This window comes from Perna viridis, chromosome 2 (assembly GCF_037379345.1).
Source record: "Perna viridis isolate PV_CMFRI_1.1 ecotype Kerala chromosome 2, ASM3737934v1, whole genome shotgun sequence".
NCBI classification, from domain to species: Eukaryota; Metazoa; Mollusca; class Bivalvia; order Mytilida; family Mytilidae; genus Perna; species Perna viridis.
In genome coordinates, this window is record NC_142446.1 from 67,553,069 (window position 1) to 67,568,001 (window position 14,933).

General features: G+C 32.1%; 2 protein-coding genes across 4 annotated transcripts in view; one reads left to right on the forward strand and one right to left on the reverse strand.

Moving 5' to 3' along the window:
• Window positions 1-9,245, forward strand: part of LOC148626609 (beta-1,4-mannosylglycolipid beta-1,3-N-acetylglucosaminyltransferase brn-like) — a 78,289-nt gene extending 69,044 nt beyond the window's left edge. Inside the window, exon 4 of one of the 2 annotated variants that reach the window (XR_015920122.1) lies at window positions 9,108-9,220. The gene's annotated coding sequence lies outside the window, so the exon portion shown is untranslated. Of the gene's footprint in view, window positions 1-9,107 lie in introns of both variants that reach the window. The other variant, XR_015920121.1, reaches the window with a different exon arrangement.
• Window positions 62-14,732, reverse strand: LOC148626610 (ankyrin repeat domain-containing protein 42-like). Of its 2 annotated transcripts, none has more exons than XM_088570764.1 (12): window positions 14,684-14,732; window positions 10,295-10,452; window positions 9,823-9,930; window positions 9,100-9,219; window positions 8,721-8,856; window positions 8,185-8,385; window positions 7,386-7,511; window positions 6,303-6,452; window positions 5,199-5,306; window positions 4,015-4,141; window positions 3,385-3,526; window positions 62-2,001 (listed from the first exon to the last, which is right to left on the reverse strand). In XM_088570764.1, the coding sequence occupies exons 1-12, from the start codon at window positions 14,715-14,717 to the stop codon at window positions 1,846-1,848; spliced, it is 1,566 nt and encodes a 521-aa protein (XP_088426890.1). In that variant the 5' UTR covers window positions 14,718-14,732; the 3' UTR covers window positions 62-1,845. The 2 variants fall into 2 exon arrangements, with proteins under 2 accessions (XP_088426890.1, XP_088426891.1); XM_088570765.1 differs by lacking the exon at window positions 14,684-14,732 and adding an exon at window positions 11,905-12,012.
• Window positions 14,733-14,933: the final 201 nt, after the last annotated feature.

The following is a 14,933-nucleotide window of genomic DNA, read 5'->3' on the forward strand; positions in this document are numbered from 1 at the left end:
TGAGCTAATGATGGGCTAAAATATATACAAGAACACGACCTTTCAACACAAACACAACTGATTATTTTTTTGATTTCTTTTTATTCTGCCTAGAAGCTGTTTAGGTTTCCAAGGCAACAACAATACATGTAAATAAAATATAACAGGGGTAGATCCAGAAAATTATAAGGGGGAGGGGTTTCCGATCCTGAAATTTGAAAAAAGGGTGTTCTGCGCTAAACTGATAATTTGCTTGTACAAAATTGGCAAAACTTTAGAACAAAAAGCCCTTCCCCTGGATCTGCCACTGTATATAAGACAACATAATATAAACAATACTAACAGTATGTTATTTGACACATGCATTTGTATACAATAAATAACAATTTAAAATTTTCATATTAAAATACAAATTGGTTTTTGAATGTTACAAGGTATCCACCACAATCAATGACTACATTTGGAAAAAAGGTACAGGTTAAATTAAAAATCATGCAGAGAGTGATATATGTCCATATTTTTTTCTTCAACTTTCTTAATAGTGCAACTGTATCTATATCCTATGCCCAACTATTGGTTTGAGAACAAATTAAATTAATGAAGGAGATTGGAAAAATTAACAAAAATATTTACTGGTTATTTAAAGATCTGTAGTAAAAAAAGGGCAGGAATTATTTTTCAAATGGACTTTGAATAGTTTTTTTTGACTAGTTTTCTTATTTTATCAGTCTTAGTCCGGTGGTGTGACATCTATTTTGCCAGATTTATTTTGGACTGGACTTAATTATGAATCGGATTAGTATTCGGTAATTTTGTTGTTACCCTTATATACAACCCCTATTAAGAATACTGATCATAGATTTGACTTTCTGAAATATCTAAGTTGCTATGAAAGTTAAAAATATTTTGACTTACTGCTTTTTTATTATATTTGCATGATTCTTAAGGACAACTACACTAAAGATGTCATACAAAGTTAATATGTATTAGTTATACATGTAGCAATGTCTATTTGAAGCTTAAGTGCAATTTTTTCAGGCTGTGCCAGTATGAAAAAAAATTAACATTAGAAATACATTGGTAGAACATTGATTAGCCTAGGGTGGATCCAGACTCTTTGAAAAGCAAGGGAACCAGCTGGGGTTACTCAGAAAAAAAAGGGGGATGCTTAGACATTATTTGCCATTTTTTACCAATTTTACATATGAAAATGACAAATTTTCCGATAAAAAGGGAAGTTCCAACCCCCTGCATCTGCATCTAGATCTGCTACAGTTAACTAAGAAGTAAGATTAAACATTATTTTAGTATAAAGGATTTACATTTTGATATAATAATGTAAATAACAACAATAAAACCCAACAACAACTTACCGGTAGCTATGGACTGAAAACCAAACAACAGCTTAGCTATGGACTGAAAACCCAACAACAACTTAGCTATGGACTGAAAACCCAATAACAGTTTAGCTATGGACTGAAAATTGAGGACAATGTAAAAAAAAATATATTCCATGTAAGAAAAGTGGAGCTAAAATGTATATGAATTATCACAAATATTGCTAAAGTTTCAATGCATATTATATAGCACAACATGGACGGACCTAAATATTATTATAAAATGCCAGTAGTTCCCTCACTCACTATATTTCATTCTCTCACACATGACCCTTCACCAAAAGAAGATGTACCTCTACTGTTTTCAATAATAATTGTCATAAAATCAATCTAGAAATATCTGACAGGAAATGTATCTTTTATAATGCTACAAAAAAAATTTCTTCAAATTAAACAATGTTTGTTCAATGTTTCTTTTTACTAATTGCCTAGATCTGATTCTCTCACTCACATAATTCATCAACTACAGCTATACAATTCTTGTTTTTCGTCCATTAGTTTTACGGTTTACAGTCACATTCCTCTTGATAAACATTCCTCCATCATCTGTCGTTTTCTTCACTTTTGTGGATTTTTTTGTTCTACGTGTGCGCTGTACATAGTGATCCTCATCACTCGAATGGTACTGTAAAAGAATAAATAAAGGGTACCAGATAGTAAAATATTTTTTGGAGTATGGATGCAACAGATTTCAAACCTGGGAACTTTAAGAGCACTATAAAATTCCCTTTAAGCCCCCACACCCCATCATAAACAAAGAAATATTTTGAAGTGTAGTTACACTACTTGAAATTTTAATGTTTCCCATTTAAGCATTCGTGCATTGTTTATCATGCATTTACTGAGTGTATCACATGCATTTAAATTGATAATTAAGCATGATAGGGGTGTTTATTCATTAAAAGCACAACAGAAGCATAAGCTTAAACGCACAGTACAAGCAATCGTTTAAAAGCACAAAACAGTTGTCCTTTAAATGCACGATACAAGCCTTTGTTTAAATGCATGATACAAGCCTTTGTTTAAATGCAAAATACAAGCCTTTGTTTTAATTTTTCTTACTCCTAACTTGCTTCTTTAAGGAGGTACCTAAGGTAAGGGACACAACTCTTAATAATCATTGGAACATTTGCATTCAGCATTTTACATCAATCTCATATAAGCAGCAAAATAACTTGGACTGATTCCATTGTTTCAAATGAAAGCTTGATAGGTTTTGGTGAAACTGAATACAATGCAAACATATTACTGATTTCAAGAGTTATGTCCCCTACTCTAGGTCTACTCCTTATGCTATCATTTTTATTTTATCGCTATTTCTTTTTTATATTATTTATATTAAAAATATTTTTTACTTTTCTTTCTCTATTAATTGAAGTATTTATATTTTTCATTGTTTGTCTAATGTGAATTTTAACAAATGCTGTGCTCGTTTATTGTGTGTTTGAATGCACATTAGGGGAATTCATTTACATGTGTTTAAATGCATAATAAGATCATTTATTTATACCCACTGTAAAAGCGTTCTTTTATTTTGTGTTCAGACATAATGAATGCAGGAAATCTAAACTCTCAAGAAGTGTATCTTATCCAATATCAAAATTTTGACAAGATATAGATATTGGTAAGATAACTACACTACATTTATTTGCAGATTGACACTGACTTTCACACCAAATGTGCCTATTTTGAACTCAACTTCAAGATTACTATTTTTAAATCCTATGTGCATATTTAAAAATTAATTCAAGTTCACCTTTTATCAAATAAACTTTATGGAACACATATTTCTATCTATTTATCATACTATATATACATCAAACCAGGAAATTTTTGTGTTGACTTTTTTCTACAGTTTCAACAATCAGTTAGTTTTGCACAGTTGTTTCTATAATTTCTAAAAAAAAACTTTCAATGCTCTTTGAAGAAAATATTCACGACAGTTTATTTTTGTGTTACTGTGAAAAACGCGAAAATAAAGCGGTCACTAAAATTGACATGTACTCACATCTTGATCACTGCCGTATGTCCTAGCCTGCAGTTCATACTTCAAATCAGCTATTTCTCTTCTGTACTGGTCTAACTGAGCCTCTAGTTTTTCACGTCTTAATCGTTCATAGTCTAACTGTGCCTCTAGTTCACTTATGGTCCTGTTTAAAATCAATGATGACTTCAAGTACATGTATCATAATTAAAACTAAAAACTACAACTTGAAGAGAACAAGGTTTGTATCTTTTTAAAAAAATAAAGCAAATTCATCATTGAAAATCTGTGAGTGTTGGTTCACAAGTGATACCCCTGCTTTCAACCATGATATAGGGGAAAAAGTTCTTGGTCTACAGGACGTTGTTTTTCCAAAAATAGATCCAACAATATGGCATACCTGCAGGATAAAAATGTTAAAATTTAGAGCTGCTGCAATGAGTAGCTGCTGAGAAATGTGTGACGGAAAAAAATTTTCATGGAAACACAGACAAGGATAAATAATATACCCGCTCTCCATCAGAGCAGGGGCATACAAACCCTAACAAGGATTCAGGAAAGACAAAGTACATAGAGATTTGAACGGTCATTTCTTTAAATTACTTGTCTTTGTTCAAGGAGAAAGACCGAGTAGTCCATACTGTAATAACTTACTTATCTTTATCCCTGATTTCCTGTAATCGTTTTCTGTCTTCTGTCAGTCGACCTCCAAGCTGTGTGTAGTTCTTCTTAGCAATCTCAAGTAATCTTTCTAATTCATCTAATTTTTCTTTAGCTCGAACTGGAAAATAATGAAAATAATTGTCAATTTTATTTTGTTGTGTTTAGTTTAATAAGTTTTAAAGAAAGCAAAACTATGCAACTTTAAAGATGTAAACTTAACACATGAAACTCATACCAACTACCTATCATACAGTTGTAATGAAAAATCAGCTTTCAAAATGTTTTCTTCCACTCAAGTTAAAAGTGTTTACTTTGTAGGCAAAGCAAACACAGTATCTTTGTTTTAAAGCCATTGCTAATCTCTTTATGAGGAGTCTTAATATTGTAACAAATTTTGGTTGCCATGTCAACTGAGAACATTCCCATCACCATTTTGTTTTGCCATGAACAATGAACAAATGACATGAGAAATCAAAATTTTATTTTTTCTTGACTATTTTTACAATGCAAAAGAGTGTTGTAAGCAAAGTTGACAATCAAATACGTTTTCTGTAATTATATTTTATGAGTGCCAGTAAAATAGGGGGGGTAGGTTACTTATTACCTCAAAAAAAAAATAATACTAGGGTGCTTTGTATTTTGTTCTTAACCAGAAATAATATGATGAATGATGTGAACTTAGTTTTTTTTAAGTAGCAGTTATTGTAAAAATAATTCAAATTTTATAATTTGTGATACACCCCAAAAAAAAGTCTACATATTTTTATTTTCATTATTAAGTTCCTTTAAAGGTTTATATGATGAAATGTATAATTCTTCATTCCAACCCATCTGCTCTTAGGAGATAATTGTCATTGAACAGTTTCTATTGTAATATAGCATCATTTACAGAGTTATCTCCCTTAAGTTTTATTTCTACAGTACATTCATATAACTTTTAACACTGAAGAACAAGGATTATATGAAAAAAAAACATGTTAATTTATGTTTACTATAACCATGGAAACATCAAAAATAAAAACAAGTAGGCTTTCCCACCATGAATCACTTTTTGCATGATTTTTACCTGGAGTACTACTGAATCTACACACATTTAACATGGGAAATGGGACCCCAATAAGACTAGAAAGGAGATGGGAATCAAGAATTTTCCAGTAAGCCTTAATAAAACAAACTTTTTTGTTGTTTCCTCTGTTTCTCTGTAAGAGCTACACCCTTAGCATCTGTATTTCCATCTTCATCCTCTGACCCTTCACCTATACCTACAGGTGAACTTTCTTCTTCTGAAGGTAGAAATGATATATATGTAGTATTCTAATTCAAGAGTACAATTACTGTGTATAATAAATCTTGAAAGTCTAGACATGGTAGATGTTTGCTAAGGAAGATCAAACCGACTACATAGAGTGTCCTTTTCTGCCACTTAGCAAAATTATACAAAAGTATGTGTTTTCAATGAGTAAATAGTGTTTGAAAATTGTCTTTAGTTATTTTTAAAAATTTTTTGGCATAAACCTATATATGATAAAATTACTAACCTTAATTTTATAAAACCTCTTTCAAAGGGGAGATAATTGACTGGAAATATTCTATAGAAATTTTAGTTTTTTTTAAATATAACAAGAAAACAAGATTGGTGACCCCCAATTTTCTTTCTGAAATCTGAAATAATGTTGATAAGAGTTCATTATACAAATTTCTTTATTAGCCAGCAAAACTGTGAAAATTCCTTACAGAAATGTTGTAAAGAATTGCCTATATTTGGGCTCAATTACCTTGAAATTAAGTTCTGTAACCTTTAATTTTTATCTAAAATTGTACAAAAATTTGTTCAAGGTCATCCTTGAGAAAAAAAAGGAAAATTCATCTCCTAAAAATAATTGAACTGATCTACCTTCAATGTGTAAAATTGAATACATCAGTTACCATTAGGAATGTTTTAATTTTGAACAGGTATTTCAAAATGAACTGGCCCAAACCAGGTTATTTCATTTATACACCAACTCTAAGTTTATACAGAGTAAAGTTAAGACAATATTCACAACACATTTCCAGAATCTTCCTGTGATGTTAACCACTTGCACCATAAATATGACCAATTGACCTTAAGTTATGACATTGATAAAGGATATATAGTATAAATAAATAAATAATTGATATGATTATTGAGCTTTAAAATCCTGTATACATGTATTTCAAGCATTTCTGGACCAGGATGCTATCTACTATTTTAATACACTGAGGTGGATGCCAAATAAACAACATCCCTATAAACTAACCTGGTTCACCACCAAGTATCTTTACACAAGCCAGCTGACCAAATCTCCTGGCTATGTCTCTTGGGTTCTCTCCAGCTTTGTTCTGTATAGTCATATTAGCACCCATTTCTATCAACCATTGTAGAACATGAAGATGGCCCTGCCCAGCAGCTGAAAAGATCAAAAATACAATATGTTAGGACGAGTACTACATGTATACAGGAAAAAAAACCTGCTACATAGTTTTATACATGTATATTTTTGTGCTTGTCCAAATCAGGAATTTCTGGCCTCTATATGTCTTGTTTCTTTGTCACCTTTAGTTTACCTTTATTTACTTGAGTATGTGTTGAGACCAGCTGCAGCCTGCCCTGAGGTGCAAGGGTTTCCTCATTGCTCATTGAAGACCAATGGGTGGTCTTGGGCTGATATTTTCATCCTGGTGGGGTTGTTGTCTCTTTGACATATTCACCATACTGTTTCTCATTATATTATACATGTACCGGTACAATGTTTAGAGCCAATATAAGAAATATAAGAAAACATATTATTAAGGATATCATTTCCTAAAACACACTTTTCATATAGCTTCAGAGACGGAAAACCATTGTATGTCATATAATTTTAATAATATAATAATAATAGATAGACAAGTTAATGTGTTTTTTTATGTGTAAAATCACATTTTGATACTGGCCTGAACATATATTTCTATATGTTACAAAACATATTTTGTAAGTTCTTCTCATGTATAGTGTGGTACAAGTATTTAATTCATTTAATCAGTTGTTTTAATTTTGACCTTATTTGACTTTAATCTTTAAGTGATTTTATAATGTAAGACAATTTCTGCAACATGGTTCTTCCTTATAGTTTTGGAACACCTATCATGGCATCAAGACTTCATCCCTTACTTGTGCTTTAATTAGATAAAGGCATAAAGAGTAAGTCTTATAACAAAAGCAAGTGTAGTTTCAATATGTAAAACCATCAAGATGAAAAATCTCCCCTTGTAGGTATTGACAATAATTATCTTCTACCATATGATGCCTAATCTTCCAACAAAATTTCCTCAAAATCTTTTGAGCAGTTTTAGGCAGTTACCTTTATGTGCTGGTGTTGCCCCCTTTTCGTCCCTTTCATTGATGTTGACGACACCATTCTCTATTAACATGCGTAGATGTGCTAAGTCTCCATTATAGGCTGCCACATGGGCCGGGAAAGCCAGATCTATAAACAGAAAGAAAGGTTTGTAGAGTTAAGAATGTGACATCCTGCTTCTTTCAGTATCTTATCCATTTTGATTTTGATTAAAAAAACAACAAAGAAATTATAATAAATGCCACTTTTCAAACAGAAAAATCAATAAGTGAATTGTGAATAGAAAGCACATGCAACACACTCACATGATTTTAAAATACTCGGGAACTACCAGGGATATGTCATTTTTCTATTGTTCTTAGTACAATGTTTTCTAACTCAGGCTACTGCTGTACTGCTTGTAAATACCAGCAATGTTCAATGACAACATTATGTCAAATCCTCTGTGATGACACAGATAAAAAGAATAACTTTGGTTCTGAATGTCTAGACAGAATATCACATCTGGGCCCATTAAGCTAAAAGTGATACTGTTTAGCATTTTTTTTTTGCTGGTTACTAATATCGTCATATTTTAGCAGTCTATCTAAAACATAAATTCCTAAAAATATTTACTCTGGGCTTTATTACTAAGTGCATCACTCAGCATCCCTCAAAATTAGAAACCTCAGATATTTTTGTATAACTTTTTTGCCACAAAATGACTTAATTTTCATCTGCCAAAAATAACCTACTGTACAGTATTTTCTGTCACACTATAAATCTGTCTTTTTTCTGTATATAATCATTACACACAACTCACTTTCAGTTTCTTCAGGATGGTCCCGCTCCCATTCTAAGCCATTTATATAGTCTATTATATTCTCCTTATAGAACTGCTGGGCTAGGTCTTTAGGTGTCTCTCCCTGGTCATTCCTGGCCCCTAATACATGTAGAGGGGTCACACCAATACTGACTAGATACTTCAAACAGGGTAAGTTTCCTTCTGCTGCTGCTAAATGAGCTGAAAATGACAGAGGAATAACTTTTATATTAAGAAACACTTTTAACTATTTAAAATAAGAAATCAAATTCAAAAAATGGGTGGTAATTAATTATCATTTTTTTTTAAATTATGAAAAAATGAAAAAAATCTAAATCAGTAGAAAAATATCCAGAAATTAATCAGAAAGGATTTCTTGAATAAATAAAATGATGCAACAAGATAGAATATAAGATCTATAGACTTTAAAAGCATTTCAAAGTTAAAAGCCAGTTACAAAAAAATGTAGTATTAAAGCATTATGTATATCAATCAGACACTTCTTAATCTCTGTAGATAGTGATTAAGAGACAGACCTGGAGTATTTCCAGAGTGATCTGTATTATCCACCTCAGCACCCCATTTAACTAACAACTGTAGACATCCCAGCCTACCATGGTATGCAGCACAGTGAACAGGGCTCCAGCCATTCTTATCTGTCACATTTACATCCTTTTGTGGAAATATAAAACAATCAGAACATAGCATTTCATTATACAATCTGTTTATATCATTTCATTTGAATAAATACAATCTTAAGACCACATTCTTTGATTTAAGATGGCAATATAGTAAAACATGGCTCTCTTTCTCATTGATTTCTTGAAAAAATTGACCTGAGAACCAAGAACAAAATCTATAAAGGTACATGTAACATTGAACTCATGCGCACAATATGACTGATAAATAACTTACAATTCCAGCTCTGAGGATGGTACACAGTGTGAATGAGTTGCCATGAGCTGCTGCAAGATGGGCTGGCTGACTGCCTCGTACATCTTTGGATGTCATGCTTACTCCATTGTTGACCAGTGCCTGAAATTCAAATATATGAAAAAGCTACATCTTTTACAGCAGATAAACATTACAATATCAGATGGCCTTTATTAGTCTTCACTGGGATTTGCTCATCCTTTGTATTAGCTGGACAGTGCCATTTTGTTTAATTTTGTTTTGTATGGTCTATTTCTTTGACTTGTTTCCTACTATATGAAATGGTCCATTACTTTTGCCATATTACCTATTTTAAATTAAAACTAATATCAAAATATCATTCTAGCATACATTCTCATGGTAAAAATGCAATTTTTTAATTTATGAAGGAACTGATAAAATTGAATTTATATATTATCTTTTTGTTTGTCCACATTTCTTTCAAGGTTTACTTGAGTCATCACATACTACTGATTCAGCTTGACAAAGCCAGTTGTATAATGCATGTATAAGTATCACTGTCACTGTGTAGTAGACATACATGTACATGTAAATTATGTTGTTTCCTTGGTTTGTAGAAGCTATGGAATGGAGTTTAATTACACGTATATTTCCAAATGAACTAAATTCTTTTTTCCCTGTACCAGAGAAATAAAAACAGTACAGCATACATGTATCTAAATAAAAGAGTACAGCATGCATTACCTGCATACATGCATCTTGTCCCCTTATTGCTGATATATGTGCTGGTGTCCATCCTCTAGATGTTGTCACAGTAGCATCAGCTCCATGCCATAATAACCAATGCAAACACTGAAAAAATTAAACTTTTTTGGTCCTGATAGATGATTCAGATTATTGAAATGTGTGTTAATTTTGACCAATTTCCTACAGAAATTTATTTAGCAATTTAGCAATTTCTGTTTGAAAAATGTTGTCCAAAAATTATTTGTGTTACTAAATTAAAGTAAATACACGCATAAATTTTACTTTGTGAGAGAAATACTACAAAAATCATTCTACATAAATAAAAAGGACTTTTGCAAGCACATTAATATTTCATAAATCAAACAAGCAGTCTAAAAATACCTCACTAGTAAAATGTAAACATTGTTAGTTTTACTTCCTGGATAGGCTTAATATAGTATAATACAATGTACTACACTAATATATCTACCTCAAGTGCCCCAATGTTTGCAGCTGTGTGAAGAGGAGTAAATTTGTCCTTTTCTTCCACTTCATTAATACTGGCACCATTTTTCACCATAGCCTCAAGTTCCAAAACATCTCCAACCTCCACAGCTCCATGAACCCCTGTGTATTTCTTCTTTGTACCTGTAAAATTACCACATTAAATACAAATGTGTATAAAAATACTGAAGAAAAAAATCTTTACATGTACCAATAGCATATGTTCTAAAAGCAACATATTCTGAAAAATATCTGTTACAATACAATCATGCCCTTTGAAAAGTAACATGTTTCATCAAACTCCTGCCATATGAAATTTCATAAATCAAATAACCTTTTAAAATTTCAAAATGTAGGGTTATTACCAGGTAAGAAAATATATTAGAAAGTTTAATTGAAATTAAAATATTTTTATCCCTAGCTGTGCCACTACAAGGTTTAAGCCAATTTGTGCTGATGTTCTAAAAATTACATAAAATATGTTGGCACACTCTGTAGAAATGAAAGAAATTCTCTTCTTATTAAACACAATCATATGAAAACTAATTAATAGCACTTATAAAACATGTAAAAGCATATGTTGACATTTCCAAATTAATTTAGTGTTTAAATTGCGTATTTGATGTTTGTCAAGTGCATGCAGAATGGTCCACTAATGTATAACATTTTAAAAATGCCTAGCATGAAATATCACATCTGAGTATAGTTTAATTTTCATCCTGAATTAAGTCATTTTTAAGTTTACATACATGATTTGTGGTGAAATGCCGGAAGGAGTACACCTGGTTGATATGCTACTTCTCGTTAGTTTTGAGGAACCCCCAGTGTTGATCAGATTGAGCTTGTTATAGGACAGAACAGCAAGCAACATTTTTTAAGACCTGAATCAGATTTTTTTTAATAAAGATCAAAACTCCATTAAAAAATAAAATGTTTGTGAGAAATATGGTATCAACATACAGTAAAATGAATCTGGAATCAAACTAGGTAGGTATGATACGATGATTTCATTTTCAACTTGAAATGTAATACGTACTGCTAAATATCAGTTTTCAAATGGCACATCGTTCTCACCCAAAGTCCACAGAACAGCTAATCCAAATAAATAAATTGGGTTGCTAGCCAAATGAATGAAGCAGTCCACATTTTTGGCTTTTTTTTAAATTTAATGTTATTTCTTTAACAAATCTTGTTCTCTGACACTACCAGATCAATTGCATGTATAGAACCAAACTTAGTATGAATGTTCCTTACGACCTTAGGATGATTTCATTTTCAACTTGAAATGTGGTACGTAAATATCAAAGTTATCTAATGGCACACCGTTCTCAACCAAAGCCCACAGAACAGTTAATCCAAATAAATAAATTGGGTTGCATCTTAAAAAAAAATTGGACTAGTGTAATACAAGAGGTAGATAAAAACTATTTTACGATTACGAATGTCATTAAAACAATGAAGATGGGGAACAAAATTTAATTTAAATCGTATGCGGTTCATTTTTTATCTGCTTTGCCAGTTGAAATATATATCTGATGGACAAACGTTTCTGAAACAGAATAAAACAATGAAGAATAAAAAACATCGAAAACTTACCAGGCATTTTAACAACTTGGTTACCGAAATGTTTACATGTATACAAGTACCGCAGTTAAAAACAATGGAATACGGGAAAAACTTTTGAACCGGAAACAAGTGCCCAGTAGGTCAAATCGGTACAGCGATATGTCGGTCTATTATCAATGGCTAAAATAATGATATAAGGTTAGTGTTTTGGAGGCTGAGATCTATTAGTGGTCGAATATTCGTGTTAATCTGTTAAACCATGATTGAGTTATTGCCCCTTGATTTTTGGCTAGTTTTGAGGAACCCCCAGTGTTGATCAGATTGAGCTTATTACAGGACAGAAAAGTACAGCAAGAGACACATTTTAAGAACTTGAGATAAAGGATACTACAGACACTGTGAAGTCAGCCTCATATCTTGACCTACACTTAGAAATCGATGGTAAAGGAAAACTATTGACCAAACTTTACGATAAACGTGATGACTTTTTATTCAGAATTGTCAACTTTCCTTTCATCTGTGTCAACATCCCTTCGGCTCCTGCGTATGGAGTGTTCATATCACAACTCATATGTTATGCCAGAGCTTGCCGAAACTACGCAGACGTTTTGTATCGCGCTAGAACTCTAACAAATAGGCTTCTAGAGCAGGGTTATGTTGCTACAAGATTGAAGTCATCACTACAGAAGTTTTATGGTCGTTATCATGAACTCGTGGATCGTTATGGTGTATCCATCAGCACCATGAGAACTGATTTATTCAACGGGTCATAGTTTTCCTTCCCTCTTTTGTCTACCCCGGACTAGACTTTTTATGAGCGACTCGGCGGATGTTTCTAGAAAAGCAGAGGACGCTTACCCTACCGGTGCACCTGTTCCATGCTCCCAGTTTTTAGTGGAGTCCGAGTTGCTCATTTACTTTTGTTACTTTGTATGTATGATTTTAATTACTTTATGTTCTTTGTTGTTTATGTCTGTTTTCCATGCCTGGTCTTTGTCCCTGGATTACATTCTTTTGATTACCGCTATAACCTTGGTTCCCTTGATTACTCTTTAAGACCTGAATCAGACTTTTTATATAAAAAAGATCAAAACTCCATTAAAAAAATAAAATGTTCGTGAGAAATATAGTATCAACATACAGAAAAATGAATCTGGAATCAAACTAGGTAGGTATGATAGGATGATTTCATTTTCAACTTGAAATGTAATACGTACTGCTAAATATCAGTTTTCAAATGGCACATCGTTCTCACCCAAAGTCCACAGAACAGTTAATCCAAATAAATAAATTGGGTTGCTAGCCAAATGAATGAAGTAGTCCACATTTTTTGCTTTTTTTAATTTAAATGTTATTTCTTTAACAAATCTTGTTCTTTGACACTACCAGACCAATTTCATGTAGAACCAAACTTAGTATGAATGTTCCTTAGGGTGGTCTGCATGGATTTAATGTGTGGATTAATTTTGATCCGTCGAAAAACATGACTGATAATTTTTCGCAAATATCTCCAAATTCTGACGGAGTAAAAATATTAAGCATGATGAGATCTATCAGAGGTCAAATGTTCATGTAAATCTGTTAAGCCATGTTGGAGTCATTACCCTTTTCGACGTTCTCTCGCTATTTTTAATGTAATTACTTTAAAAAACTTTTCTCCTCGATCAGAAACTACTGGACAGAATTAAATGAAATTTGGTTTGATTGTCCTTAAGGATTAATTGCGCGTTAGGAATTTTTATCCTAGAAAAAAAAAACACGGCCGCTTTTACAAAAATAAAATCTTACATATCGTGACAGGTAGGCTATTCGGGTACTTGAGAGCCTCTAGTTTTGAATGTGTGAAGGTCTCTAGTTAGATTAACATTGTAAGTTAAACTATTTGATAATAGTAACAGTTCAGGGGCAGATTCAGACACTTTGAAAAGGAGGGGAGACAGTCGGGTTCGGAAGGAAAAGGGGTACTAGGACATTATTTGCCATTTTTGTCAATTTTGCACACGAAAATGACGAATTTACCAATAAAAGTGGGGCGCCAATCCCCGGCACCCCCTCTGGATCAGCTACTGCAGTTTTATCAAGGATTTTTTTATATAAGGAGAATTGATGTGTTGAATATTATTGAAAGAGACAACAACCTCACTGGATTCGAGACTGAACGACTGCATATAAAGGTAATTGCTTAGAAATAAACAGGTACTGATAAAAGGTATAAAAATACCTATAAAGGTGACCTAACTATCTGCATTTGAACCTGAATGAGGTATGCCAATGGGACTACTTTCCTGCGGTAGTGTAATATAATTGCAGATGCTATCAAGCTTTACAAATTTAAAAGCTTTGGCGACTGCTATATCAATTCTGATCTTCGATCTAAATTTATAAAAAAGAAAGTCTGCAATGACTTGAAGAGAAAATAAATCTATTTTAATAAGGTGATTTGTGACGTTTGGGAAGCCAGCACATAGTACTTTCTTGCTACTAGGCTCAGCTTGTAAAGAGGTAGTAACGAGTTTGTGTTAATTCCAAATTTCATCTTTTGAAAATTTTTCAGTTGGAATGTAGGTGAATTCATAATTTCTTTTTGCATAATTCCAATATAATATTTACGTCAAATAGCAACAAAATTTTTGCAGCTTTATCAGCAAGAATATAAGCAATTCCTTGCTGAGTTCATTCGACTTACAACAAGTGTCTTATTCGAGGAATAATAGCAGTAAAGTGATCTTCAAAATGTTTTATCGGATATCAACTATTTTTATAACTGTTTTGAAGAAAGAATCTAATGCTTCCTTGTTTTTGAACTCACGCTTTATCAATTTCATCAGTTTTATTTGGCACATGGTGTTGATGGTACGAATTGAACCAGGCTTGAAATGGTATACGTCCATTATGGAAGTCCATTATGACACGAAATCGTTCCTTTACATTTTGCTATCAATTTAATAACGTTTCAATAAAATCATATTTGAATTGCAATAGCTTATGACATATTATTATTTGAAATATTTGTAGTTCAGAAATAAATTATTTGGAAAGGAAAAAATTAAGAAATGTAT

What these genes read in the sequence shown, in the direction of transcription:
- LOC148626610 (XM_088570764.1), bottom strand. Translation starts at nt 14,717, where the DNA reads ATGTGCCAAATAAAACTGATGAAATTGATAAAGC. An exon ending in GATACTTGGTGGTGAACCAG is followed by an intron (nt 5,307 to 6,302) that starts GTTAGTTTATAG and finishes TTCTACCTTCAG; the next exon opens with AAGAAGAAAGTTCACCTGTA. An exon ending in ACAGAGGAAACAACAAAAAA is followed by an intron (nt 4,142 to 5,198) that starts GTTTGTTTTATT and finishes ATTATTTTCCAG; the next exon opens with TTCGAGCTAAAGAAAAATTA.